Source organism: Acomys minous, assembly GCF_964271855.1.
Source record: "Acomys minous genome assembly, chromosome: 3".
In the NCBI taxonomy this organism is placed as follows: Eukaryota; Metazoa; Chordata; class Mammalia; order Rodentia; family Muridae; genus Acomys; species Acomys minous.
Genome location: NC_140485.1, coordinates 130,485,642 through 130,511,777, shown reverse-complemented (window position 1 = coordinate 130,511,777; position 26,136 = coordinate 130,485,642). Strand labels below are relative to the sequence as shown.

The 26,136-nt window shown below is 44.3% G+C and overlaps 2 protein-coding genes across 9 annotated transcripts in view; both read left to right on the top strand.

Annotated features, from left to right (window-relative positions):
- PPIL4 (peptidylprolyl isomerase like 4) overlaps positions 1 to 9,233 on the top strand; it is a 31,856-nt gene extending 22,623 nt beyond the window's left edge. The window contains exons 12-13 of the mRNA XM_084777996.1: positions 2,541 to 2,688; positions 8,521 to 9,233. Of these exons, the coding sequence (XP_084634122.1) occupies positions 2,541 to 2,688; positions 8,521 to 8,772 (400 nt within the window). The 3' untranslated portion in view covers positions 8,773 to 9,233. The remainder of the gene's footprint in view (positions 1 to 2,540; positions 2,689 to 8,520) is intronic.
- Positions 9,234 to 9,387: 154 nt separating this feature from the next.
- The window catches only part of ZC3H12D (zinc finger CCCH-type containing 12D), a 44,151-nt gene continuing 27,402 nt past the window's right edge, over positions 9,388 to 26,136 (top strand). Inside the window, exons 1-4 of one of the 8 annotated variants that reach the window (XM_084777989.1) lie at positions 9,388 to 10,009; positions 11,097 to 11,144; positions 17,199 to 17,469; positions 20,468 to 21,371. The gene's annotated coding sequence lies outside the window, so the exon portion shown is untranslated. Of the gene's footprint in view, positions 10,010 to 11,096; positions 14,541 to 17,198; positions 21,372 to 21,392; positions 21,541 to 26,136 lie in introns of those variants that run through there. The other 7 variants (XM_084777991.1, XM_084777986.1, XM_084777988.1 and 4 more) reach the window with 7 other exon arrangements.

The window sequence follows — 26,136 nt, the reverse complement described above, 5'->3', positions numbered from 1 at the left end:
CAGTCATGCTTTAAAATGTGTTGCCGCCTGCAGTGCTCAGAGTGTCGGATGTGTTAGAGCTAGAGTCTGGAGGGAGCTGACAGCATCAGCCTGACAGGCTTCACGGGCAGCCAGACCAGCGAGCTGAGGTTGGTCCTAAAAAAAAAAATAGGTTATTAGAAGGCATGTGACTAAAGCTCATAGTCATAAAAGGCATAGATGAATATGCCCAAGTTACCCCCACATCTGTGAGGTAAGTCTAGGTTAACCACTTAAAGGGGACTGTATAGGACAAGTAAAGGAAGTGTAGCTGTAGAGATGCTTACCAAGGAGGTCCTTCTGACCATAAGGAAGTCAATATATTATTTTATGAACACTAGACAACCACTCTACTAATTGAGCTATACCCCAACCCATGATACTGTGTTCTTTACCCACCATTTTAGAAGGTTTAGGAGCACAGGGTGGATGCGTGAGATTCCAGTTACTTCCTAGTTCACGGTGAGGCTTGGAAACTTATTAAGAACCTCATCCTAAAAAAAAAAATAAAGCTTATGTCTTTCCTAGTAAATTATTTATCTTCATTTTCACACACACACACCACATACACAACTCAAGCAAAAGTTTGTAAGGTTTTTTGTTTGTTTGTTTGTTGTCCCAACAGTGGTGGGATTTAACCCAGGACCTTGCACACACTGTGCAAGTGTGCTACCTCTGCACTACACCCCAGCAACAGTATTTCATTAGGTGCTGTTCCCTATCTTGTTCTACATAACTTCTAAAATTTCTAGTTGTGAACCATAAATTCTCCATCTCATTTTTGAATTCTGACTGTTAGTTTGAAGAACACTGGAAACAGTCAGGCATAGCATAGAAGAGGAAAGAAACTGTAGGCAATGAAGTAATAGTGGGACTGACTGGCCGTCTCTGGCCATCTTGTGGGAAGCTAGAAGGTCATTGTTAACTTTTTGGTCATATGTGTGTATGGGATGTGCCTGGAACAGCCTAAGCTGTGGCACTATGAAAATAGACGTTAGATTCCAGTCCTAAAGGACATGACTGTGTTGACTCCAGTCCCACATGCAGCTAACACAGTACTCCTGTGTTAGCCGTCCTCAGAGTCCTCACATTCCAGAGTCCACTTCAGGGACAGAGAGTATTCTCACACTAGGTTTATGCTTTCTCTTAGTTCAGTTTTTGAGACAAGTTCTCCCTATGTAGCTGTCCCAGAGCTTACTGTGTAGACCGGGCTGGTCTCAGGGTCTGAAGAGATCTGTCTGCCTCTGCCCCCCAAGTGTTTATATTAAAGGTGTGCACCGCCATGCCCAGTTTATGCTTTATATTACACTAGAGTAACTGCTTATTTCTGATGTAAAACATTTTTATTGTGCTAGGATCAAACCCAGGGTTCTCCGAATGATAGCAAACACTTTACCAAAGAGCTACACCCTTGGCTTCACTCACAATTAAAAATTTAGTGACATTTTATATAAAATTTGGAAAAGACTTGTACACAAATGGTGCCTTTATTTTTTTCCTTTTAAACCTTTGTCTTTCATAAAGTTTGATGAAGGTAAACTTACTGTATTGTGTATGTAGGACCCCATCCTTTCCCCGGGTAGGACTTATTTGTAGTCCAGGCTAGTCTCAGAATAATCTTCTTTTGCCCTTAACTTTCTGAATCGCTGGGATTACAAGTATGCTCCTGTTCATGAAGTTTTTAAAAAAAGATTGGTGTGTGTGTGTGTGTGTGTGTGTGTGTGTGTGTGTGTGTAGAGCTATGTACATATATAAATAAATGTGGGTACTTGAAGAGGCCAGAAGAGGGTGTTGGCTCTCTAGAGCCAGAGTTACAGGCAGTTGTAGTCCAGTTGACATGGGGTCTCACTGCAGCGCAGACTTGCAGAGATCTGCCTGCTTTGTCTGCTGGATTCCAACCATAAGTGTTTGGCTTAAGCTTCTTGTCACTTTAATTTTTATATAGGCCTTCATAGCCTTTAGAATAATGATTAATTACTGCTCCTATGTTATATCATGTTATGATACTAAAATCTTATTACATATTATTAAATACTGTTCCCATTTTCTGATAATTAAACATGGTTCTAATATGCATATCTGTGTTTATGTAAGTTACAGTTTTAGTTGCTGCATCATCACTGTTTCTTGCTAATGCTTCTCCTGACCTAAGGAGGGTCATGGAACGCACCTTTTCTCTAGAGTGTCTGGCTTTGGGGCTCATATGCCTCATAGTGTCTCATAGTTGGTGGCATTCCTCATTTCCTAAATTAAGCTTTTTTATTACTGACAAATATGTTTTGGGTTCTCTTCTCCTTGTGGCTTTTGCCTGGTGGTGGTTAGCTGCCTGATGCCAGGGTCCCTTCCGCTTCTCTTGACTGCAGTGAGACATGGTGCTAAGTGGTCTAGAAATCTATTCTGGGCTTTGGGATGCTGTTTGCTTTAAGCTTCATTTAGCTTTATGTCCTCCTTAATTACCGTATTTCTTATGTTTTGCTTCTTGTCCATCATTTATCCCAGTTGTCCTTAATTAAATGCTTCAGTGCAAAATATGATCTTATACTAGATGAGCAGGCAGAAGACTCAAAGTCAGGCCACGCACACACAAGTAAAAAACACAAAAAGAAAACACGCCACTGCTCTGAAGAAAACGATGATGAAGATTACATGCCAATCAAGAATCCTAATCAGGTATTTTTAATACTCAGGCTTAAGAATGGAGCAATCAATACTTTATCCTTTTGTACAGTACTTGGTGGTGGTGTGCTTTAGGGGTTAGCTTTAAATAGTAATTCCCTGCTTTGAGCTATAGAATGGTCACACAAGATAGTGGGGCTTAATTTTAAAGAATGTATCCCACAGGATAGAAATATGATTTTCAGAGTAATTTAAATTGTTATATATTTCCACATTTTAACCAAGAATGATCACCTTACCTATGGATACGTATTTTCATCAAAAACAAAACAAAACAAAACCCCCAAATGTGGCTATATTGAAATTTTTCCTTTCAATTGCTAGCTTGTCAACACTTTTAAAAAGATTTATTAATTTTTGTGAATTCAAAGCCAGCCTGGTCTACAGAGCAAGTTCCAGGATAGCCAGAGCTGTTACCCAGAGAAACTCTGTCTCAAAAAACCAAAAAAACCCAAACCAAACAAAACAAAACAAAAAACCCCCCAGCTTTATAGTTATTATTTACTTTATGTATACATGTCTGTAAATACATGGTACTTGCCATTGGAGGTCAGAAGAGGGCTTTGGATAACTTGGAGCTGGAGTTAGAGGCAATCTTATGTGGGTGATGGGAACCGAACCTGAGTCCTCTGGACAAGCAGCAAATCCTTTTAAATGCTGCACTGTCTGTCAGCCCTTCAGCACTTTAAAAACTTGAAGTTAAAAAATTATGTATGTATGTTTGTGTGTATGTGTGGGGTATGCGTCAGGGAAGCCAGAGGAGGACACCTGGTGTCCTGTGTTATCACTGTCCATCTTATTCCCTTGAGACGGGGTCTCACTGAACCTGGAGCTAAGTCAGGCAGCCAGCAAGCCCCGGAAATCCTCCTGCCTCTGTTACCCTTAGCACTGGGATTACAGGCTTATAACCTTTGTAATAAGCTTTTTGTGTGGTTTTGGGGGTTTGAACACAGTTCCTTATGCTTGCTCAGGGAACAGTCCTGTCTGAGGCACACCTCTCCAGCCCCTTAATTTTAAATATTTTTACACATATGCGTTGTATGTTGCAGATATTCCTTCCACTCCTTTCCTATTAGTCCCCTGTTCCCCTAGACAATATCATTCCTATATTTAATCTATACATACAATACTTTATAAAATCTAAAACCACAAATGAGAGAAAACATACACAGTTCATCTTTTTGAGCCTGCCTTAACTTGCTGAGTATGACTTTCTAGTTGTACTTCATGGCTGAAAAAAAATTCCATTGTAGATATCTACATTTTCCTCATTCATTCCTCCATTACTAGACACCTAGTTGTGGCCAGAACTTGGCTATCGTGAATGGTGCTACAGTAGACATTGGTGATCAGCATGGGCAGTACTGCTGGCATGCTAGGTTCCGTAGGTTTGTTTGTTGACAGGGTCTCTGGTAATCCAGGTTGGCTTTGAACTTGGTATGTAGTAGGAGCTGCCCTTGAACTCCTGATCCTGCGCCTTCCAGTTGGTAGGATGACAGCTGTGAACTCTTATGTCTTGTCTATACTGTAGATGTAAAATAAAAATAGCAGTCACTATTAAATATCACATCAAAGTTCCCCTGAGCAGTATATTTCCTAAAATAGTAATAATGAAAGGAAATCCTTTTTAGCCTATTTTGGCTCTTTGTTCAATAGTAAAAAGCCATTCCGTCATAGCTCGATGCTTTTATTTTACCTTCTGTTACTCATTTGAGATGGTCCTGGTGAGTGAGAAAGATTTCAGTAGACTAAGGTGAGGAAGGAGCACAGTGAGAGTGTAGAGGCAGGGATGAAGAGCTGTGTTCCAGTAAACAGAGTCAAGGCTTTCCGGGGAGAGTTAAGAGCGACATTTCTGCACAGCTTATCCTTGATGTGACCTTGGCAAGCTAACTTTGAGTCACCGTTTCCTTCTTTGAGAAAGGAGATACTTCACAGACAAGTTGTTACAATAAATGTGGGCAGGTATGTGCAAATATTTTCTATGTCTGGTTAGTCTCATTATTTCCGCTACTACTGTCAAGGTGCTGCTTTAAGGTCACATACAGTAGTTGTTCCTGTGGCCATGATTAGCCTAGCTCTTATTTCAGGTAGTTTGTCTCATTTTCTATTTCATGGTAATGGGCTGTACAAACCTTTTTGGGGGAGTGGGGTGGTGGTTATAGTTTTGTTTTGTGGCTGCTTTGTTTTGAGACAGGATCTCACTGTGTAGCCCTAGCTGGCTTGGAACTCATCATACAGACCAGGCTGGCCTCGAACTCACAGAGACCTGCCTCCCTTTGCTTTTACTTCCCAAGTAGTGGGATTAAATGGTTTGTAGTTTTTAAAACAGAAAGGTTCAAAAATAAAATGTAACTGAACACTATGGTGGCACACATCTATAACTGTAGTGCCTGGGAGTCTGAGGCAGGAAGGCCAACTGCTTGAAGCCAGACTGAGTTACACAGTGAGGCTCTGAGTTTAAAAGAAAGGAAAAGTCTACATAATAGTACACATAGAAGCTGTAACTTGAACCCTATCCCATCACCCTTTTTTTCCCTTGTAGGTAACAGTGTATTTTATATTTGTCTTCATTTTACAGTGTTCTCTCTCTCTCTCTCTCTCTCTCTCTCTCTCTCTCTCTCTCTCTCTCGTGTTTGTATGTATATGTGTGTGTGTGTGTATGTACCTGTGTGCATGTTGTTAGGATGGATGGCCAAGTACACTTGCCTTTTGTAAGTCTTCTTTCTTTTTTCCAGGAACATTAGCATTCCTCTTCTTCCCTTTGCCCTGTTGTTATTCTAATAGAATTGACCCACAGTGCAGTATTCCAGCTGATCTAACAACATTGTTTCCTTTCTTCCCAGATTGATTTATTTGTGTGTGCATGTGCAATTTTGGTACATGTACACGTGTGTGTGGAGACTACAGGAGGTGTCAGGTGTCCTGGGTTATCACTCCACTTTATTCCTTTACATCAGGGTCTCTTACCAAATCTGCAGCTACACTCTGTTTGGCTTAGAGGCCATTGCACTAAGCCATCTCTATAGCTCACCTCCTTTCTCTTAATTTCTGTTAATTTGGTTCTAGACCGCCCCAGACTTCAAAAATAGACATCATATCACATTCTTATGGATATTTAGTATGTTTTCTACTAAAGCCTTCGAAGCCCCTCTTCACATGTTGTTTTTAGCTTAGACCTCTACTTAGGAATTTTCAGTGAATTCAGGCTTGAGATAAATGTTCTAATTGAGATAATTGAGCTTTAAAGAAATGCAAAGACTGGATATGTCTTGTTTTTCTCCTTACTGGTAGGAACTTTTTAATCCAACTTTGAAGGGTAGGTATTTAAAAATTTATATTTATTTCTTTTGCATATGTTTGTGTACAAGTATACATGTGGTGTGTGTGTGTATGTGCGCGCGTGTGTGTGCATTTCTGTGTGTAAAGGACAGAGGTTCCAGTTAAGTGTCTTCCTCTGTGTTCTCCATTCTATTTTCTTTGTGACAGCATCTCTGCCTGAGCTCAGAGCTCACAAATTGGCTAAACTCACTGACCAGCAAGCTCTAGGGATCTGTTTGTCACTACTCCAACAATGCTAGGGCTACAGGCACATGCCACCTCACCTAACTTTTCACAGGGGAGCTAAGGATCTGAACTCAGGCCCTTGTATTGTTTTGCAGGCACTTTATGACTGAGCCATCTCCCGAGCTCCTACTTTCTGATTACTTTACAGTGGCAGTCTCTTTCTTTTGACATGTAATAAAAAGGAAGAAATGCTGTTAGCAGTTTTAAAGGGCCGCAGAGATGGCTTAGCAGGTAAAAAGCACTTGCCATGCAAATCTAATCACTGAGTTCAGTCCATGGAGCCTCCCTTTAAAAAGAAAAGAAAAACAAAACAACTTGCTGTCTGCCACACATCTATAATCTCTACACTCCTGCATTAATATGGAAAGTAGAAATAGGAAAATCCTAGAAATGTGAGGACCAGCGTGGGGACATGCTGCTCCAGCCTACAGAAATGACGAGAGAGCAGGCTCTGCCTCAGCAATGTGGAAGGAAATTATCAACCCTGCTGAGAGCTATCCTCTGACACCCACACACACCCCTTAAGGTTTACAATCATTTTTGGAGTGTTAGGTTCTAAATTATAATTTTCTAACCTTTCCCCTGTAAATACATTAAGTTTGGGGGTTTCATATTTTGATTGGATAATATAGTTATATTAATTTCTTTGTTTAAAAAAAGGTTCAGCATTGGTATTTTCTATTTTAGTCTTAAAGATATAATTACTAATAGGAATTTCAGTACAAGTTTTAAGTGTAGCTCAGATTTTCCTATTTGCTGCTGTTTGCAGGGAGAGTCCAGTTGCATAAGGATGTTTTAACTTGTTTCTTTTAAGTTGTTGCTTGTTGAATGGCAGCCTTGCTATTGAGTTTAAAAAGTTATCTGTTTAATTTTGCACCCTGTGCCTTAATTCTATAGTTGGCTCTGTGTTGCTGAGGTTTGGGTTTTGCTAGGCTACAGGAAATTGAGTAGGATTAGCTGAAGAGTGACTGCTGAATAGTCAACATGGGCCTCAGTTCTCCAAACAGCTATCCTTTAGGGGTCAAACTGGAGGGCTACGGCTCCTTAGTAAGCACTCTAGTATGTCTGCCCCTGTACCTCCAGCCCAGATAGTTTTTTTACTGTCGTGACAGTAGTAGATTGTTTCTTAATTCACTTTTAAGGATAGGTCTCCCTATGTAGCCTTGACTGGCACAGAGTTTGCTAAGGTATGTCAGTCTGAACTCATAGAGATCTGCCTGTCTCTGCCTCCTGCATTAAAGGTATGTGCACCATGCCTGACTTACTGAGGAAGAGTGTTAACATATCATGTGTCAGCCTCGTCTGACCTTAGAAAATGTATTTGAAGATATAGAGAGATGACATTAAAAACTACTTTAAAATTCACTGGGCTAAGGGAATAGTAGAATGTGTCATTAGTGTGCATGAGGCCTTGAGTTTGAGCCCCAGCACCAGTTGTTTGTTTGTTTGTTTGAGCCAGGTAACATAACCTCTAATTCTAGCTACGTAGGAGGTTGAGACAGGGGATCAGGAGTTCCAGGCTTGCCTGGGTTACAGAGTGAGTTTAAGAGCAGTGTGGCAGGCACTGTGCGCTTTGTCCAGGTCAAAATTTGCGGTCTGTTTTCTTTTCATTTTAGGCCGACTGGCTTGCCTAAGTATCTTCCTGTTGTGCTATTTGAGTGCTATCTTCTTTGTAGAATTGCTAGGAGATGTTAGTAGTTTCACTGCAGTTCAGGGATGGGACCACATTTTGGGGAAGTGGAGAATGATTGACATATGATAATATATAATCAGAACATTGGCTGTTGCTCTACGGCAGGGGTGTCGTAGAGTACTTCCCTGGCATGTGTGAAGCTCTGGGCTCATTCCTCAGATACCATTAGGAGAAAAACCAAGACCTGTGCAGAGTTTACTTGGCTGCTTCAGCGTCATGGTTTTGGGTCTAATCCTTCAACTCAACTGAAATAGATGTAAACCAATTAGACCTTAAGAAAAGGTTAACTCTTGTGGTCATTTGCTGTATGAGTGGTAGGTAGCACACACACTGAAGCCATGAGGGCAGGTAACTGAGAGAAGCTGAGGCTGGAGAAGTGTGAGGTCATTACAGCTTGGGCTACATAGCATGAGCCTGCCTAGAGAAAGAAAGAAAAGTAAAAAAAAAAAAGGTAAAATTGAGCAGCTGCAACCACTTGCTAATGGCTAATTTTTTTCCTAGGTTTTATGGATTGACTATGGTCATGGATGATTTTACTAACTGACTTTAAAACTGCGTTTCTTTGACAGGATATCTACAGGGAAATGGGTTTTGGCCATTATGAAGAAGAAGAAAGCTGTTGGGAGAAACAGAAGAATGAAAAGAGAGATCGACGTCAGAACCGCAGTCGCAGCCGATCTCGAGAAAGGGATGGTCACCATAGTAACAGCCACAAGTCCAAGTACCAGACAGATCCTTATGAAAGAGAGAGGAGTAGAAAGAGGGACCGAAGCAGAAGTCCAAAGAAATCCAAAGACAAAGAAAAATCTAAGTACAGATGAGCAGGGGAGAGCTGGAAGGAACTGGCTAGCAGGTCTGCTCCTGCCTGACTTGGAGCACTCGCAGATGACCCATCCTGCCCACACAGCTAACTCTGTGTGCTTCCATGTTAACTGATGGTGTGGGGCACTGGAAGAGCATGGGGACTTTTTTTGTGTATAGTTTTTTATACAAATATTATTGTTATGCATACATGGTAATGTTCATATTTAACATCTTTCATATTTTCAGACTTTTTAAAGTGAAGCATTTCATACCACAGAAACCCATCAACTTGCATATAAGATATAAAACGTAGTAAATGGAAGTGTTTGTGTACCTGGCCACAGCATAAGAGATAAAAGTGCTATGGACGCTCCATATATCCCCTTTCCCTCCAGGAATTATCAGTCTGAGTTCTGTTTGCCCTATTGTTAATTTTGTATGTTTTTGAATTTTATATAAATCGCACAGTATATGCTTACTTCTCTGACTTTTTTTTTTTTTTTTTTTTAAGAACGAATTCATTCTTGTCAGGCGGTTGGGAATACAGCGCAGTTGCTCAGTTGCTCTGCTACTGAGCTTTGGGATGTGTGTTGTTTTTGCTATCTAAGCAGTGCCACTGAACATTTTCACCTAGGCGTGGTACTGTCTAGCCATATGCGTTGAGTTTTCAATGCATTTATAGTTATGGTTGCTGTAATTTACCTGGTATGCAGATTGTGTGGGGGCAGGGGTAGCCATGAGAGTATCATTTCATCATACAACTTAGATGGATGTTGCTCCATTATTGTACATATTCTTGACCACCAATAGAAGAGGCTTAAGTACATAAGAAGCTAGCAGCCTGGCTGGGGAAATGGCTCAGTTGGTACAGTGCTTCTTCACAAGCATAGGACTGAGCTCGGATCCTCAGCACCACATACCCAGGCATGCTAGTGTGTGCTAATAATCCTGGCACTGGAGAGGCAGGAGCGGGGGAAGCTACAGCATTGAGAAATCTTTTCTCAAAAACTGTGATGGAGAGTGATTGAGGAAGACACCCGACATGGACCTCTCACCTCCACATACCTCTGCAAACTTGTGCGCGCATGCGTGCAGAGATGAGCAGACGGCAGTCCTGGATAGAGAACTAAGTGTTGCTCGCCCAGATGGTTCTCAGATGTGGTCTGGAAGAATGAAAAGAGACAAGCTGGGAGCAGTGAGAAGTCACCTTCAGACACCTGAGGCCTGACTTAACAGCTCTGCAATATTGGAATGGTAAAAAGATATGCACCAAGCATTTCAAGGAAAAATACCTTTGTTTGCAAGTTTATAAGAAGCTGTTTTATATTTCCTATGTATTTGACAGTAATTTTATATACTTTATGGGTATTCAATATGCTTTGATAAATGTTCATATTCTGTAACAAGTAAATCCATTTATAAATGTCAGTTCACTGTTTTCTTTCTTTTGTCCAAAGTCTACTTTGAGGCATTTTCAAATCTATTAGTTGTTATTATTAACTGTAGTTTGGACTCCATGCAGTATTTCCCAGACATTTCTTCCTTTCGTCTAGTAAACACATCTTTTGACCCAAGCCTCCTCTATTCCTTATCACTCTACCCTAGGACAGTAGTTCTCATCCTCCCTAATGCTGCAACCCTTTAGTTCCTCATGTTGTGGTGACCCCCAACCATAAAATTATTTTATTACCACTTCATAGTTGAAAGTTGGCTGCTGTTATGAATCATAATATAATATTCATGTTTTTCAATGGTCTTAGGCCACCCCATGAAATAGTCATTTGACTCCCAAAGGGGTCGTGCCCCACAGGTTGAGAACCACTGTCCTGGGGTCTGACAACCATTTCATTCTTGAGTTTGACTTTTATAGAGTCCCCTCCCATAAGAGTGAGGCCACATGGAATTTACGTTTCTGGGCCTGGCTTACATAACTCAGCATTAATGTCTTCCAGGCTCGTCCATGTTGCTGCAAATGAGTTTCCTTCATAAAGGATAACTAGTATCCTATTGTGTGTAGGCATGTTTTCTCTATGTTGCATTGATAGCCAAGTGGCTCTGCTCTATGTCTGAGCTGTTGTAATCAGTGTGGCAGTGAGCTGAGAGCACAGACAGCCCTTGAACATGCCAATTTAAACCCATTAGATTGCTGGATTATATGGTACTATCTTCCAGGTTCCCCTCCCCCCAAATAGCTCTACTGTTTTCCATATTAGCTATAGTAATTCACATTCCCAAATTTAATATATGAGGATTTCTTTTGAGATGCTGTGGTTTTCACCAAGTGATATTCCCCCATTTATTTATTTTGTATTTTATTTTATTTTGTTTTGTTTTATTTTAGAGACACGGGTCATTTGTAACCCAACCAGGCCTGAAACTCGCTGTGTAGGTGAGTATGACTTTGAGCATCTTTTTTTTTTAATTAATTTATTCTTGTAACATTTCAATGGTTATCCCATCCCTTGTATCCTCCCATTCTTCCCTCCCTCCCATTTTCCCCTTATTCCCTTCCCCTATGACTGTTCCTGAGGGGGATTTCCTCCCCCTGTATATGCTCATAGGGTATCAAGTCTCTTCTTGGTGACCTGCTATCCTTCCTCTGAGTGCTACCAGGTCTCCCCCTCCAGGGGACATGGTCAAATATGAGGGACCAGAGTTCGTGTGAAAGTCATACCCCACTCTCCACTCAACTGTGGAGACTGTTCTGACCATTGGCTAGATCTGGGTAGGGGTTTAAAGTTTACTGCCTGTATTGTCCTTGGCTGGTGCCTAGTTTGAGCGGGACCCCTGGGCCCAAATCTGCCTATCATAATGTTCTACTTGTAGGTTTCTAGGACCCTCTGGATCCTTCTACTTTGCTATTCTCCCATGCTTCTCTCATCTAGAGTTCCAATAGGATGTCCTCCCCTCGACTTTGAGCTTCTTGATCCTTCTGCCCCAATCTCCGGAGAGCTGGGATTATAAATGTGAACCACCATGCCCCATTTATGTGGTATTGAGGAGTAAACCTAGGGCTTCATGGCTTCATGTGTGCTAGGCAAGGCCACTACCAACTGAGCCCTAGTCCCGGCTACTTCACCGGGTGACTCTTGTTTTTGAGATTATGTAGTCTTGCTTGGCCTGGGACTCACTATGCAGACCAGGCCCTTGGCCTTGAACTCAGGAAGATCTGCCTGGCTTTGCCTCCTTAATGCTAGGATTAAGGGTGTGCACCACTGTTCACGGCCTCACCAGGTGACTTTAATTATGATGTTTAATCATAGCATTTGCGCTATACCTTGATTAGATTCAGGGCAGGCTTGGAATCTGATATTACTACTACTTTACATCTAAGTATCCTGGCCCCATAGTTCCTGTCGCAGATTTGGCTTCTGTAGGTTTACTTTTTTTTCCCTTCGATGCTGGCATTGAACAGAAGACCTTATGCATGCTGAGAACTTTCTACAGAAACACTACAGTGGGTGGAACCAGTCTTTGGTGATATTTTCCATTGACTTTTGAAAAAAAAAATTGAGCAGCAAGTACATTTTATGTTAAAATAGTTACTTGGAACCCCAAATTGCTCATTAATATGACTTTACTTTAAGCTTTTAACTTAATCTTCTACCAGTTGAATTTTCAGATGTTGACCAGAACTTTAATAGCTCTTTAGTAAGCTGGGTGAGAACCTTCATGTTGTTTGAAATATTGTACCAATTAACGTTTCGGTTAATGGAAATTTAATCTTAAGTTTGACATTTCATACCCTTGAGGGTTGAGTCACAAAGAATACATAACAGATAGTAAAATCGAAATCTCAGAAGCTTTACCTTTCAGTGGCTGTTGCTAGGTGACCGTGCTTTGATGGGAAATTTGAGAGAAGCTTGTGTTTCCTGTTAGATGAGCTTGTGGAGATCCCCTTCATTTTCAAAATGTTTCAAAGCAAGTAACATCAGTCATTCTTGCTGGTGGAGTGCTCTCTAGTCTACTTATTTTACCCACCTAGGGCTGGGAAGCATGAGTGGTGCCAAGAATTAGCAATTTTATGTTTTGCCTTTGCTCCCTCCTTATTCACTGACTTGGCAGATGGATGGGTGAGCTGTTGAGTGTTTTCACTGTGCAACTTAAAAATGATATAGCTTAAGGCTGTCAAAGACACGTGTCACCAAGCCTGAATTTGACCCCTGGCTCCTACATGTTGTCCACTGATTTCTACAACCACACTGGCACACGAGTAACCAACTAGACACACGCACTCAATAAATATATGTAATGGTTTGTTTTGTTTTGTTTGAGACAGGGTTTCTCTGTGTAGCCCTGGCTATCCTGGAAACTCACTCTGTAGAACAGGCTGGCCTCGAACTCACAGAGATCTGCCTGCCTCTGCCTCCTGAGTGCTGGGATTAAAGGCGTGCACCACCACTGCCACCCATCCAGTTTAATAGTCTTTTTTTTTTTTTAAACCTGTCTTGGTAGTAATTACCTTGTCTGGATTGCTGGGAAGCTGACACACAGGGAAGATTTCACACACAGTAACAGACTAGCAAGAGTCTGTATAAAAACAGAAGTTAGAGAATGCCGCTAGAGTTCTGGAACACGACCACAGTGACCCCTGGTTCCTGAAAACAGTTTTGCTTTGTACTGTTTGCTTTGTGTGGTGGAGAGGCTTGGGTTTCCAGTCAGGAAGCTTGAGTCAGAAGCAAAGGCCTGTGCCAATCATAGGAGCAGAAAGTTAAGGAAGCACGGGGTGATAGGATGACCAAAGCAGAGGGTTGTGAAGAGAAAGGAGAGCCAAAGGACAGGAGGGAGTGGGGAATGCAAAGCCAGGAAGCCTGCATTTGATTTGCAGGCAATAGAAAATACGACCATGGGCTGGAGAGATGGCTCAGAGGTTAAGAGCACTGTCTGCTCTTCCAGAGGTCCTGAGTTCAATTCCCAGCAACCACATGGTGCTTCACAACCATCTATAATGAGATCTGATGCCCTCTTCTGGCCTGCATATCTACATTAGATATATAGAAAATAAATAAATCTTTAAAAAAAAAAAGAAAAGAAAATACGACCATGTTCCTAAGGAAGGAAGAGACACAATATAGCTGGGAAAAATGGGAGCTGGATATAGATTCTGTAACAGGTTGGTAGGTACCACAGCCCTCATGACTTTGAATGTAACTCATTGCTTATCTCTGCCACGTGCAACCCCAAACCAGAATTAATTCAACTATCCTTCCCTGGGGAAGTGCTACATAAACGAGGGCCTACGATCCCTGCTACATAATCACTTATTGCAGAGAACAGTTTGTGTGTCTGGAATAGCTACAGATGGGTAAAATTTCTCTGATAATGTGGGAGCAGAATCAGTGGAGCCCTCTCATTAACATGGTCCCCCTTCCCTTAGTGGGCCACCTCTCCTACAGTCTTGGGGACAGTCACGCTGTCCAACTCACTTGGACGCTCAGAGCATGCCTTGCTTGCTGTTGCTGTAATCTCATCGGATGGCAGGAGATATTTTCAACTTCATAAAAGGAGTCTCACTATTACATTGATAATTACTACTCACAGAGTGAAAGCACACATTCATAGCCTTTCCCCCTCACATGCTTATGGGAGATAATGCTAGGCTTCACCATGAAACTTGCTGGGTTTGAGAGCCTCTGTTAAGTCTCGTGCCCACTGCACAGCCTCTAGGTGAGTGGATGCAGCTGATGCTCCAACACACTCACTGTAGGCGCTAAATCTTCAGGCACTGGGGTCACGCTACAGGTCGGCTGCTGTCTTCCCATCATGCAGTGGGAGCTGCTCTGAGGTGAGTAAATGGGATGGGATGCTCTCTGGGGAGCCGAAGGGTGTATTCACTTCCTAGAGCTACCAGACATAGCACATGGCCACAAGCCAGATGACTTAAAAGAACAGAAACTTGCTCTCTTAGTCCTGCAAACTGTAAGTCCTAATTTAAAGTATAGTCAGGGCCATGCTCCCTTGAAGGTGCTAATAATCCTTGCTGCTTGCTAGCTTCTGGTGTGTTCCTTGCTTTACAGCTCCATCACTTTAAGCTTAGTCTCTGTCTTCACACGGCCTTTACCCTGCATCTCTGGGTCTGAGTCTCATCCTTTTCTTATAAAGATGCTGCCCATTCCATTCAGGGCCCACTCAAGACTGTACAACTGCATCTTACCTGGGTGACTTCTACAGAAAATATTTCCAAATAAAGTTATGTTCACAGATACAGGAAGTTAGAATCTGCATGTGTCTTGGGACGGGGTAGGGGTGGGAGCATGGTAAGGTCTTGGGACCTTTCCTGTGAGGTGAGGTGCTGTGAGCTCAAGCTTCTGTAATGTTTTGGCTCAAGGCCAGCAGAGGGGGCTGGATTGAGCCTTGGAACCTACGTTTCCAAACAAGGTGGCCAGCGTTCATATGTGATCGCTTACAAGGCAACGTCATTGGCCTAGGTTTTCAGAGCTTCGTGTAGCGTGTGCAGCATCCACATTGTTCTCTGCGTTCATCTCAGTCCCTCTGTTCATCACCCACAGCCCTTTATGTGTCTTTATGTTCATAGCATCTCTTCCTAGGAGTGTATGGAGTACTAGCACGGACCAACTCACATTGCCCTTGGCCCTTCTAAAAACCTAAGAATCTCTCTGGATTCTAGGAAAGGCAGGTCTTCCCGAGTCAACAGTGGTCTGTTAAAGCTCTGTGTTACTCCAGCTGTAGATACGTTTTCCCAATGTTAACTTATTTGCATTACAGTCTCACGAGGAGAATGTCTACAGAACTGAAGAAGGCAGGCCTGGGAACTCTGGGTACACCAGGCATTGTACAGGGCAGTGGCTCTCAACCTTCCTAATGCTGTTTAATACAGTTCCTCATGTTGTGGTGACCCCCAGCTGTAAAATTACTTCCATTGCTACTTCAGAACTGTAATTCTGCTACTGTTATAAATCACAATGTAAATATCTGATATGAAGGATATCTGATATGTGACCTCCATGAAAGGGTTATTCAACTCCCAAAGGGGTTGAGACCCACAGGTTGAGAGCCACTGGTACAGCAGGACAGTAAATTCAGTAGCTGAGATTATACAAAGAAAAGAGGAAGCTAGAAAGCACCCTGGAGGACCATTGCTTTGGTCCCATGTTTCTCACAAGGCCTGCAGTCCCGAGAAAGGGGTTGATCTGTGGAAGGCTAGGGTCTATCCACATAGGATCTGTCCAATAGCCCTGCCCTGGAAGAGGCAATCTGCCTTCTCAAGCTGTGGGGTCAGGATGGCCTGGAAATGAACATTGTTTTCTTTTTAAACCTTAACCAAACAGCCTGTGTGTGGCAGTACATGGTAATAATTGAGTTAGTTTTTCTTTTATTTATTTTATATGTTATAAATGTTATGTATGTATGTATGAATGTATGTTTGTATGTACAAACACATATTCAGAAAAGAACATCAGATCTCCTGAAGCTGAACTTACAGACACTTGTGAGCTGCCATACATGTGGTAGGAATTGAACCTGGTCATCTGCAAGAGCAACAGGTACTCTAACTAGCTCAGGCATCTCTCCAGCCCCTCAGTCTGTGTATGGTGAACGCACACACTCCAACTGTTGATGGGAGGGTGGTTTAGCTAGTCTCTGCAGTGCTGTTTTGTCTCAGTACCTAGCCTTATCTGACCTAGAACTCTCTGTAGACCTACTAGCCTCTACCTTGCAGAACGTCTCCTTCCTGCTTCTGCCTTCTGAGTGTTGGGATTAAAGGTGTGTTCCAAAACACCCTGTTTGTCTCTGCAATTTGTCAGTGTCTTCTGAGTGCTGGGCTTTGCCACCACCGGTTATAGTAATCCTATCTCCATTAAAGATTATGCTTAAGCCATGGTGGTCTAGGGGTTTAGGATGATGAGACAGGAAGGGGACCTTAAAAATCAAACCAAGGCTGCTGATATGTCACTGCCACTGAAAGTGATGGAGGCACACATCTGTAATCTCAGCACTGGACCAGGAGATGGGAGGCAGAGACAGGAGGAAATAGCCTAGAATTGCTGGCCAGTATCCTGGAGTATACAGTAAACAGCAGAAACAACGAAAAGGATCAGCAAGGTGGAAGGAAAGAATGAACGCCACAAGTTATCCTCTGACCTCCACACATGGCGCGCGCACACATGGTAATACACTCAGGGTTGGGGCACAAATATCATAAGTTCAAAGCTAGTCTAAGATATATAGGGAGACTGTCAATCTGTCACAGTCACAGACTTTTCATTTGGGAGCAGAGGCCTGTCTGAGGTTTGGTCCTTGTACCACATACACACAAAAGGAATGGATGAACTTAGAGTCAAAATGATAATAGCCACTGACTGAACACTTAACATAGACCAGATGATGTTATACGCACATGTGCTTATTTTTAAAGCATGTTTTTTTAAAAAAAGATTTATTTATTTATTTATTTACTATGTAGACAATGTTTCACCCGCAGGTCAGAAGAAGGCACCAGATCTCAGGATAGATGGCTGCGAACCACCATGTGGTTGCTGGGAATTGAACTCAGAACCTTTGGAAGAACAACCAGTGCACTTAACCTCTGAGCCATCTCTCTCCAGCCCCTTAAAGCATGTTTTAACCGTGGTGTATTGTGCAGCTCCGAGGATTGAGCCCAGGGGGGCTTTGCATAGCTAGGCTAGCACTCTACCACTGAACTGCAGCCCAGCACTACATGTGCTAACTTATTCTCACACTCGTCTTGGATGGTAAGCGTATCGCTCCATTTACACAGAAGGAAACTGAAGCACAGATGTTCATTGTCTTGAGACTACACAGATGATAAACGGCAGAGTGGTCTGCCTGGCTTCAAGTTCATCACACCAGGCTACAAAGAGTAAGCCAGGTTCCTCCCCAGCAAGCTCATCAAAACAAACTTCAGATTAGATTACAGTTAAAAGTTAAGACTTTTTACTTTTTTGTTATTTAAATAGGTTTAAATAACAAAAACAGGGCCAGTGAGAAGAGATGGCCCAGCTGGGAAAGGTGGCTGCTGCTGTGCCTCACATCTGAGTGAATTCAAACCCTGAGACCCACACAGCAGGAGAAAACAGTTCTGGCAAGTCTTCTGACTTCCACACATGTTACTCTGGCATGAATGTATACACACACACACACACACACACACACACACACACACACACACACACGCACACTCACACTCACTCACACACACAAATGTAGTGAAGAGATCTTTACTGTTTGAGAGACAATGTCTTTTCAATCCCAGGATAGAGAAAAACTTAAAACAAACAAACAAAAACCAAGAAGATTAAAACAGTGTAGATTATGAAGGAAAAGCCAATACATTTATTGGAAAGTAAATGCCTGTAGACCTCAAAACAGTATTAACTGAGTTAAAGGTTACATATAAAGATGAGCAGATACTTATGGCATACACATGACATACAAAGCCTCAATATATGAAAAATAATACAAACCAAAAGGAAGGAGAACAATATAGGAAGATGGATCACGTGCAGGCAACCCGCCTTCCCTGTCCCCTCCCCCACCCCCACCCAACCTTGAAATGCTCTTGTAGCTCCTAGCAGCCAGGGAACAAAAGCTGAAATGGTCTTCACCAACTTCTTCCCATATGGGATTGGCATAAAGCAGGCTGGCTTGGAATCCCTGGTGTTGGCAGGATTTGGAGCCTGGGGACTCCCACCTGTCTCTGGTGAACACATTAATGGAACAGCCAAGGACAGGCCTTTCTGGCCAAGCCTATGCATGACCTTGTCCCCACTGCACTAGGCAGTTTTAGCTCCCTCAGGAAACATCATCTAAGGCTGGTGTCCACTGGTACTGTGTATGGAAGGAAGCAGGCCCCTGAGTGTCCCTGGCTTCCAGGCCTCTGAGTGCGTGCTACCTTCCCTCTGCGGTGAGGGTCTAAACACACATGCCTACACCCTATGGGGGCCACTTCCTGATGGCACAGACCCCAGTGTTACCAAAAGGCAGGGAGTAGGCAGAAGTAGCCTTGGGGTGGATCAGGCAGAAGAGGAAAAGGAAAGAGGCTTGCTCAAGACTCAGCACTAGCATTTGTGGGGTGTAGCCCTGTGTTTAATGAAGATGGCACTCCCCTCTTCTTTTTCTTTTCCAGTTGATTGATTTTTGCGGGGTTGGAGATGGAGTCCAGGACTCTTTACATACAGGCTGCTGCTCTTCCCTCTCCTCCCCTAGGTAGACCTCAGTTTGGAGTGAATGACACAGTAATCATTTCTCCTTCTATTGGGGAACAAGTCACCTAAACAGATTTGACTTCTTTCCCAAGCCCAGTTGTGGCAGCTGAAACATGCCACTGTGGATGAACCCAGCCCAGCTTTCTCTAGATCAAATACTGCAAAGGGACCATATGGTAGTTCTCTCAACAAAGACAGCTGAGTAGTGTTCCAGCCAAAATGATGTCTCCAGGAATTAAGGCACTGAAGTCTTTCGAGTCCCACCAAACACATTCTAGTCCAACAATTGAACAGACACCATCTGTTCTGTTCATTTTTTTTTTTTTTCAAGACAGGGTTTCATTTTGTAGCCTTGGTTGTCCTGGAACTTGCTCTGTAAATCAGGCTGGCCTTGAACTCAGAGATCTGCCTCCTTCTGCATCCCAAGTACTGGGATTAAAGGTGTGTGCCACCACCATCACCAGGCTGACACCATCATTTTATACACGTGTGTGTGTGTGTGTGTGTGTGTGTGTGTATGCATCTATGTGTGAAAGTGTGCACATGTGTGGAGGAGGTGCTGTCTGCTCAAAATGTTTACAACTTATTGTGTGTGCATATGTGTATGTATATACATGTATGTATGTATGTATGGATATGGATACACATGTGGCACAGTGAATGTGGAGGCCAGAGGACAACTTGAGGGAGCCAGGTCTCTCTTTCCATTATGTTAGTCCTGGGGATAGAACCCAAGTCACCAGGCTTGGCAGGAAGTACCTTTATCTCCTGACCCATCTCACCACCCACAACCATCCTTTTTGAGAAATAATCTGATGCTTCTCACTTTGCCCCATCCTCTTCAGAAGTGCTCTTGACCCAGGGATGGGCACAAATCAGAATTATGTTTGTTTGTTTGTTTGTTTTCCAAGACAAGGTTCTTTTGTGTAGCCTTGGCTGTCCTGGAACTTGCCCCTGTAAACCAGGCTGGCCTCAAACTCAGAGATCTGCCTGCTTCTAACCTCCTGGGGGCTGGGATTAAAGGCATGTGCCACAACCTTCCAGACCCAGAATTCCTTTTAAAATGTCTATTACATGTATGTATGTATGTATGTATGTATGTATGTATGTATGTACGTACGTACGTACGTACGTATGTATGTGCACTGTGCCAGTGTGTGTTGATGTCAGAGGACAGCTTGCAGGAATGGATTCTCTCCTTCCACATGTGGATCCTAGGAATCAAACTCAGATTATCAGAATCGGCCACAGGTGCCTTTACCTGCTGAGCTATTTCAGTGGCCCACAAATCAAGATTTTTATATCCCACATCCTAGGTCCATCTTGATACCCTTCCCAGAGCTTCTATGACCTGTTTTTGTTGAGTTCAAGGCCAGCCTAGGCCCAGCAAGTTCAAGGACAACCTAGACTACATACAGAGAGTATGTCTCAAAAACCATCCAGAAAGGGCTAGAGAGACGACTCAGTGGGTTAGAGGGTTTGCGGTGCAAGCAGGAGGACCCGAGTTCTCATCTCTACTGCCCAGGTGATGCTGCCTCAGAACCAAGCCCTGTGTCCTCTCAGCTTGACTCCCTGGCTGTGTCCTTGAGCAAGTCACCATCGAGGATGTCACCTGGTGGAAGATGGGCTGCGGTACAGTTTGCTTGCCTTGCTGTGAAACATCCCCAGAGTTAGGAAACAGAATTCTGAGTCTGCTTTCTGTACTCTCTCTCTCTCTCTGTATAGTGGCAGAATGCTGTGCACCAACCCCCTTTCTCAAAGGAATTCATTGCTCGATGGGACTTCTGGCTTTGGGTACGAAGGGCAGAACCCTTCTCCAAGCCTAAGTTCCACCACGTGCAACTTGTGGTCTCCGTTCTCTTCCTTGTGGTAACACTTCCCTCTTGTGGGCTGTGGTCTTCTTTAGCTGAGCATCAACTTCCCCTAGCAGCAACGTCAAGCAGATGGACTTCCCAGACACCAGGAGGTAGCCTTCACCAGACACACAGGAACTTAGCAGCCGCCCTCACGCTCAGATTCCCCATGCTGTTTCTCTTGGACTCCTGGCTCTCCTGGAAGGTGGCTCCTGCTGCACTCCTCAAGAGAGTTTGTTTTGCGTGGTTGCTGTACTTTGATCCTCCACTGACTGGGGCGGAGGCACTAACTTCCTACCTCCGACTGCTCTCTTCGTTTTCTTCTTAACACAAAGTTTTAAGTACCTTTTGCAGCCGAACGTGACTTGCGACTTGACTTGCGCAGGAAGTGGAGGCCAGGCATGGATCTGCTTCTAGCAGGGGTGTGGCCTGCGCCATCTGCCCTCCTCTGACTCCAGGAACTCCTGAGGGACTGAGCACTCCCTAGCTGGAGAGAGAGAGCGAGAGAGGGCCAATGTGAAGGCTCAGGCAGCTGGGCAGTGCCCACTGTGAACAGCCGAGGGACACACCCAGCTGGTGAGTGCTTGTGCCCTGCTATCAGTGAACGTGGCAGGCACAGGGCAGACTTCAGGCAAGGGCACGGGAGGAGGGCGTGTTAGAGGGCTGTGTGCAAATGAAGACTACCTTGAACCCTCTGGCTTCTCATGCCTGAAAATCTTTTTGGTGTTCAATTTACGGAAATATGGTAAGCATCTTTAGCTGCCTATGGACGCAGTGTCTGCTGAATTTTAGCAAGGATTCTTGTGTGTGTGTGTGTGTGTGCTTGGTCTTCCCAGGTGAAGTAAAAATTATGTCTGTGGGCTTTGTAGAAAGTTGATTGCGGTGGAGTCAGGAGTGGAGATTGCTTTACCCTCGCTCTCCGGGCTGACAGAAGTGTCTACCGGTCTAGACTTTGGTTCGTTGGTGTCTAGTTTCCCGGATGAAGGTAGATCAGGAGCCTTAGCAGCAGGCTTAGGGCTGATGGAGAGATTGACTGGTCTTAGCCTGATTTGGCTGATTCCTTGCAGCACTAGAAACCTGAGCTTTGTCACCCAAGATTGGGGAGTTTTCTCCCAGCCCAGCTGATGCTATGATGGAGTGACCGAACTGGCACATGGGTAGGGCTGTGTATGGATCATGGCTATAAATGCGTCAAGCGTACCTGGACGTTACCTACAGGGTCAGAGAGGGGTTATTGAGGAGGAAATAAAAGTCCAGGCCAGCACACTCATGTTCATAGCAGTTTGAGTGACAGTTGCCAAGAGACAGAAGCAGCCGGTGTAGACCGGAGCTGGGAGAGTAAACAAACACAGCACGTAGAATATACCCCAGGTGGATGACTATTCTGCCTCAAAAAGAAAGGACGTTCTGATACATAGCACAACACGGGAGGACCTTGAGTGACTGACGCTAAGTGAAACAAATGGTGCCAGAAGAGGACACGTGTTGTGTGACTCCCCTCAAGTGAGACGTCCTGAGATGGCCAGGTTCAAGTTCACGGAGGTGATGGAAAGATGGCTGCTAGTTGGCGCAGGGGGGGTGACTTTCTCAGGATGAAGGGCTCTGTAGATAGGTATGGTAGGCAGGTATCTAGCCTGGGAACGTTTCATCTATAAACAACTATGAACTTAGAGGTAGTTAAAATGGGGCCTAGTGCATGCCAGGCAAGCACCCCACCACTAAGCTACAGGTCCAGCCCATTTTTATTTTTGTTTTTAAGTACAAATTCTCTTTTAAAAGCCAGAGGTTAGCAGGCCAGAAAAGAAAGGGGAAAAAAAAAAGTCAGTTCTGTGGGATGAAATCTTAGATTCTCTGGGACTTCCTCAAACTCTAACTGACAAAAACAAAACAAATCTGGCAGCCAGCTCCAGCAAGGGCTGGAAATCTGTGTTGCCCCACCCACGCTCATGTAGCTGCTGAGAAGTGGGAGCCAGGGTGACATTCACCTCAACGTTGCAACTGACTTCAAGTGCTGAACGAGCAATTTGGGGTTCAGTGCTGTGGGTGTACCCTGCAGGGGGCCACTGGAGGGTGCTCTCTGGTTTGGACCACAATCCCACCCTGGTCTCCCATGTCATAGCTCTCTGGCCACCTCGGCAAGTTACTAAGGGCTCGTCCCCTAAGTTTCCTCACAGAAACTGTCCAGTGAGGAACAGGTTAGCATCTTCCGCTTCCAAAGGATAGGACGTTGGAGCGTCCACGGTGTAGGGGGCAGTGCTGTGCGCGTGGTGGAGGGTGGGGTGCTGCTGTGTCTCTGGTAGCTTTATTCCTTCCCTTTCAGTCTCTCTTCAGTTTCCCTAGAGACTCTTCCAGGCAGAGGGTTCAAGCCTTTAGCTTGAGGAATCCTGCGTTTCACTGCTTCTTGAAGAGATCTTCCCACAGGGCAGTTTGCCTCCACAATTAGTCCTGAGGAAGAGGGGTTTGGGATGATGACCATCGCAAGCGGTCATGATGAAATCTGTGAGATTTTGTTATTAATCTTCTGGGCTACTTGTGACTTCCAGTCAAGACTGAGGAAGAAAACTGAGACGAAGCTGCTCAAGACTACCAGGTTTTAAAAATAGCAAGGTCACACTCAAAGCAGCTGAGAGCTAGCAGCTCAGAGAGCAATTCATTAGAGCAGGGAGGCTCCGGAGAACAGGCCCCTACCCTTGCTTCCTCCCCTATTTAGAAGTCATTTGTTTTAAAAGGAACTAAAGTCGCTGTTGAGGTCCCAAAGGGGAATTACATTCTGAAGTAGGTGAATTTTCATTTAGTTTTGTGTAAAAACAGCTCTCCAGTGGCACACACGCCTTTTGAAGGTCTTCTCAGAATAAAGTTCTATGGTGATGACGTGTTGACCCCATGGGAAGAAACAGAGAAGGAAGGCCCTCAGGTGTGTTCACCCCATGGGGCGCAAGTCTTTTCGTTTTAGGTGTTCTTGTTTTTGTCCCACTCGGCAGCAGTTACACACTAAATGGGGAACTCTTCGCAGACATATTTCTCTGAGACGGAAGCAAAGCCACCTAGTTGAAATTTTCATTTTTCCATTTCTGCAGTGGAAAAGTGCTACCTCTGTGCTGAGCACGTGACTCAAAATAACAAGTTTTTTTTTTTTCTGGAACTTACTGATGGGAGCTCTCTGCCATTCACTAGTTATATAGCCTCAGTTTCCTCAGCCCTCAAGAGGGAACTGTGCACATCTAGGCAGTTTTCCCGCCAAGAGAAGCAAGTAGCTTAAGTAAGCGTTCATCAAAATGATATAGAAACGTGAAAAGCCGTAGTGGGAGCCTTTGTGTGTTTCCACCTTCCGTCGCTACATTCTGTTCTTCCCTTCTCTCTGAAGTAAGTGTGGAGATGCTAGAGCACTGAGGGGTGGAGTACGCATGGGGCGTCGAGCTTTGGAAGCTTCTAGAAAATGTAAGAGTAAGCTTAGTCTGTGAAGGGAGCAGATGATCCAGGTAGGGGAGGAACCTTATGAGTTAGTGAGTGACCCCCCCTCCAGCCCCCTCCTAACCTCCACACCGCCCCACCCACTCCTTGCCACCAGTGTGAGGTGACTTGTTAGACTAGTCAGTGTCCTTTTCCTGTGTGAAATTTAGTCCAAAGTTGGACCCTAGGCCTAGGTCCTGAGCGAGAAGGCCTGCTCACTAGACACGGAGAGGAGGGGCCAGGCGAGAGACATGCAGTGAAGAGGTAGGCGGTAGACCAGGGCTGGCGGTGAGGCGCTGACACCCATGCGGATGAGTTTTGTGAAGGATGGAGGAGTGTGAGCCTCTGCCAAAACACTGAGCCTTTGAGTGGTGGCTTCGTTTTAGTGCTATTGGGTGAGGCGGGGCAAAATGTAGGCTGAAGCCCCCGGTGTCCTCTCAAGTCATCGGGCTTGGTGGGGGAGTGCCTTTACCTGCTGAGCCTGGGCTATGCCTCCGTAGCTCTCAAGAGGAGATAAGCCACTCCTCACCTGTACCTTGAAAGCACAGTTTTCTTTTTCTTTCTTTAAAATATATTTTTTAGATCTATTCATTTATGTGTATGAGTGTTTTGCTTGCGTGTATGTATGTGCACCTAGTGTGTGCCTGGTCCCCTTAGGGCCCAGAAGAAGGCATCAGATTGCCTGGACCTGGACTTACAGATGGTCGTGAGCCACCATGTGACTGCTAGGAACCCAACTCAGGTCTTTTGCAAGAACAGCAAGTGCTCTTGACTATTTGTTGAGCCATCTTTCCAGCTCCTAAAAACACGTTTTTCTAGTCAAAACAATTGTTCTGGGCTAGTGAGATGGCTCAGCAAGTGAGGGCACATGCTGCCAAGCCACAGTTCCAAGCCCAGGACTGCACTGGTGGAAGGAGAGAAGACGGTCTTCCAAGTTGTCCTCTGCCACTGAGCACTCTGACACACAGCACATGCACGCGTGCGCACACACACACACACACACACACACACACACACACACACAAATGTAAACAAAAAGCCAACTCCAAAGCAGCTGACTGTGCTTATTTTGGATTTATGACTTATCACTTTCATCTTCTGATCTATTTTCCAGAGTAGGTTATGAGCAGGTTGATGTTAGGTTGTATTTTGTTCCGGTTCGTGTGTGGAGTCAGTGTGACATTCAGCACTCAGCAAGGTTGGTCCATGAAGGGGCGAGAGCACGCAACAATGTCGGTGGGAACGTGGAGGGCAGGGTGGGTACACAAAATGTCCGGGAAACAGAATTAATGACTCGCTGCAAGTGTGGAGCCAAAGGGGACATTGAGATGTCTCCTTTGGGGTCTCTGGAGGTTGCTGTTCTGTGAGATTTAGAACTCAAGGGAAAACATGGCAAAAGAGGAAAACCCCAGCTTAGACCGTCCATTAAAAAACAAACAAACAAACAAACAAACACACACACAAACTATTAAGCTCCTCAACTCTAAGGTGCACTAAGTGGTGGTGACTCTGGGGGTAACAGGTTAGCACAGTTGAGTCTCTTGAGAAAAATAACTGATAATCGGTGTACAGCGATCACAAAGGAGGTGTGTTGTGGTCGGTGACCAAACTCTCATTAGGTCTGTAGAATCCAGGAGGGTCCCTCTCATGGTGGCATGTGAGTTGCAATTTAAAGTGGCAGACAAAAGAGAAAGGCACATGAATAAGAGCATTCTGGAGTATTTAGATACGAGGAAGAGACTCATTTTTCTCTGAATAAAGACTAGGTGAGCCGCTAGTAGGTGGTGGGGTGGCCAAGGTCAGAGCCACAGGGTGACACAGCTATTTTGCTCACCCAGGACCTTAGTGTCCTGTCTCTAGTCACCAGGGGCTGGGGCAGAGGGAAATATGG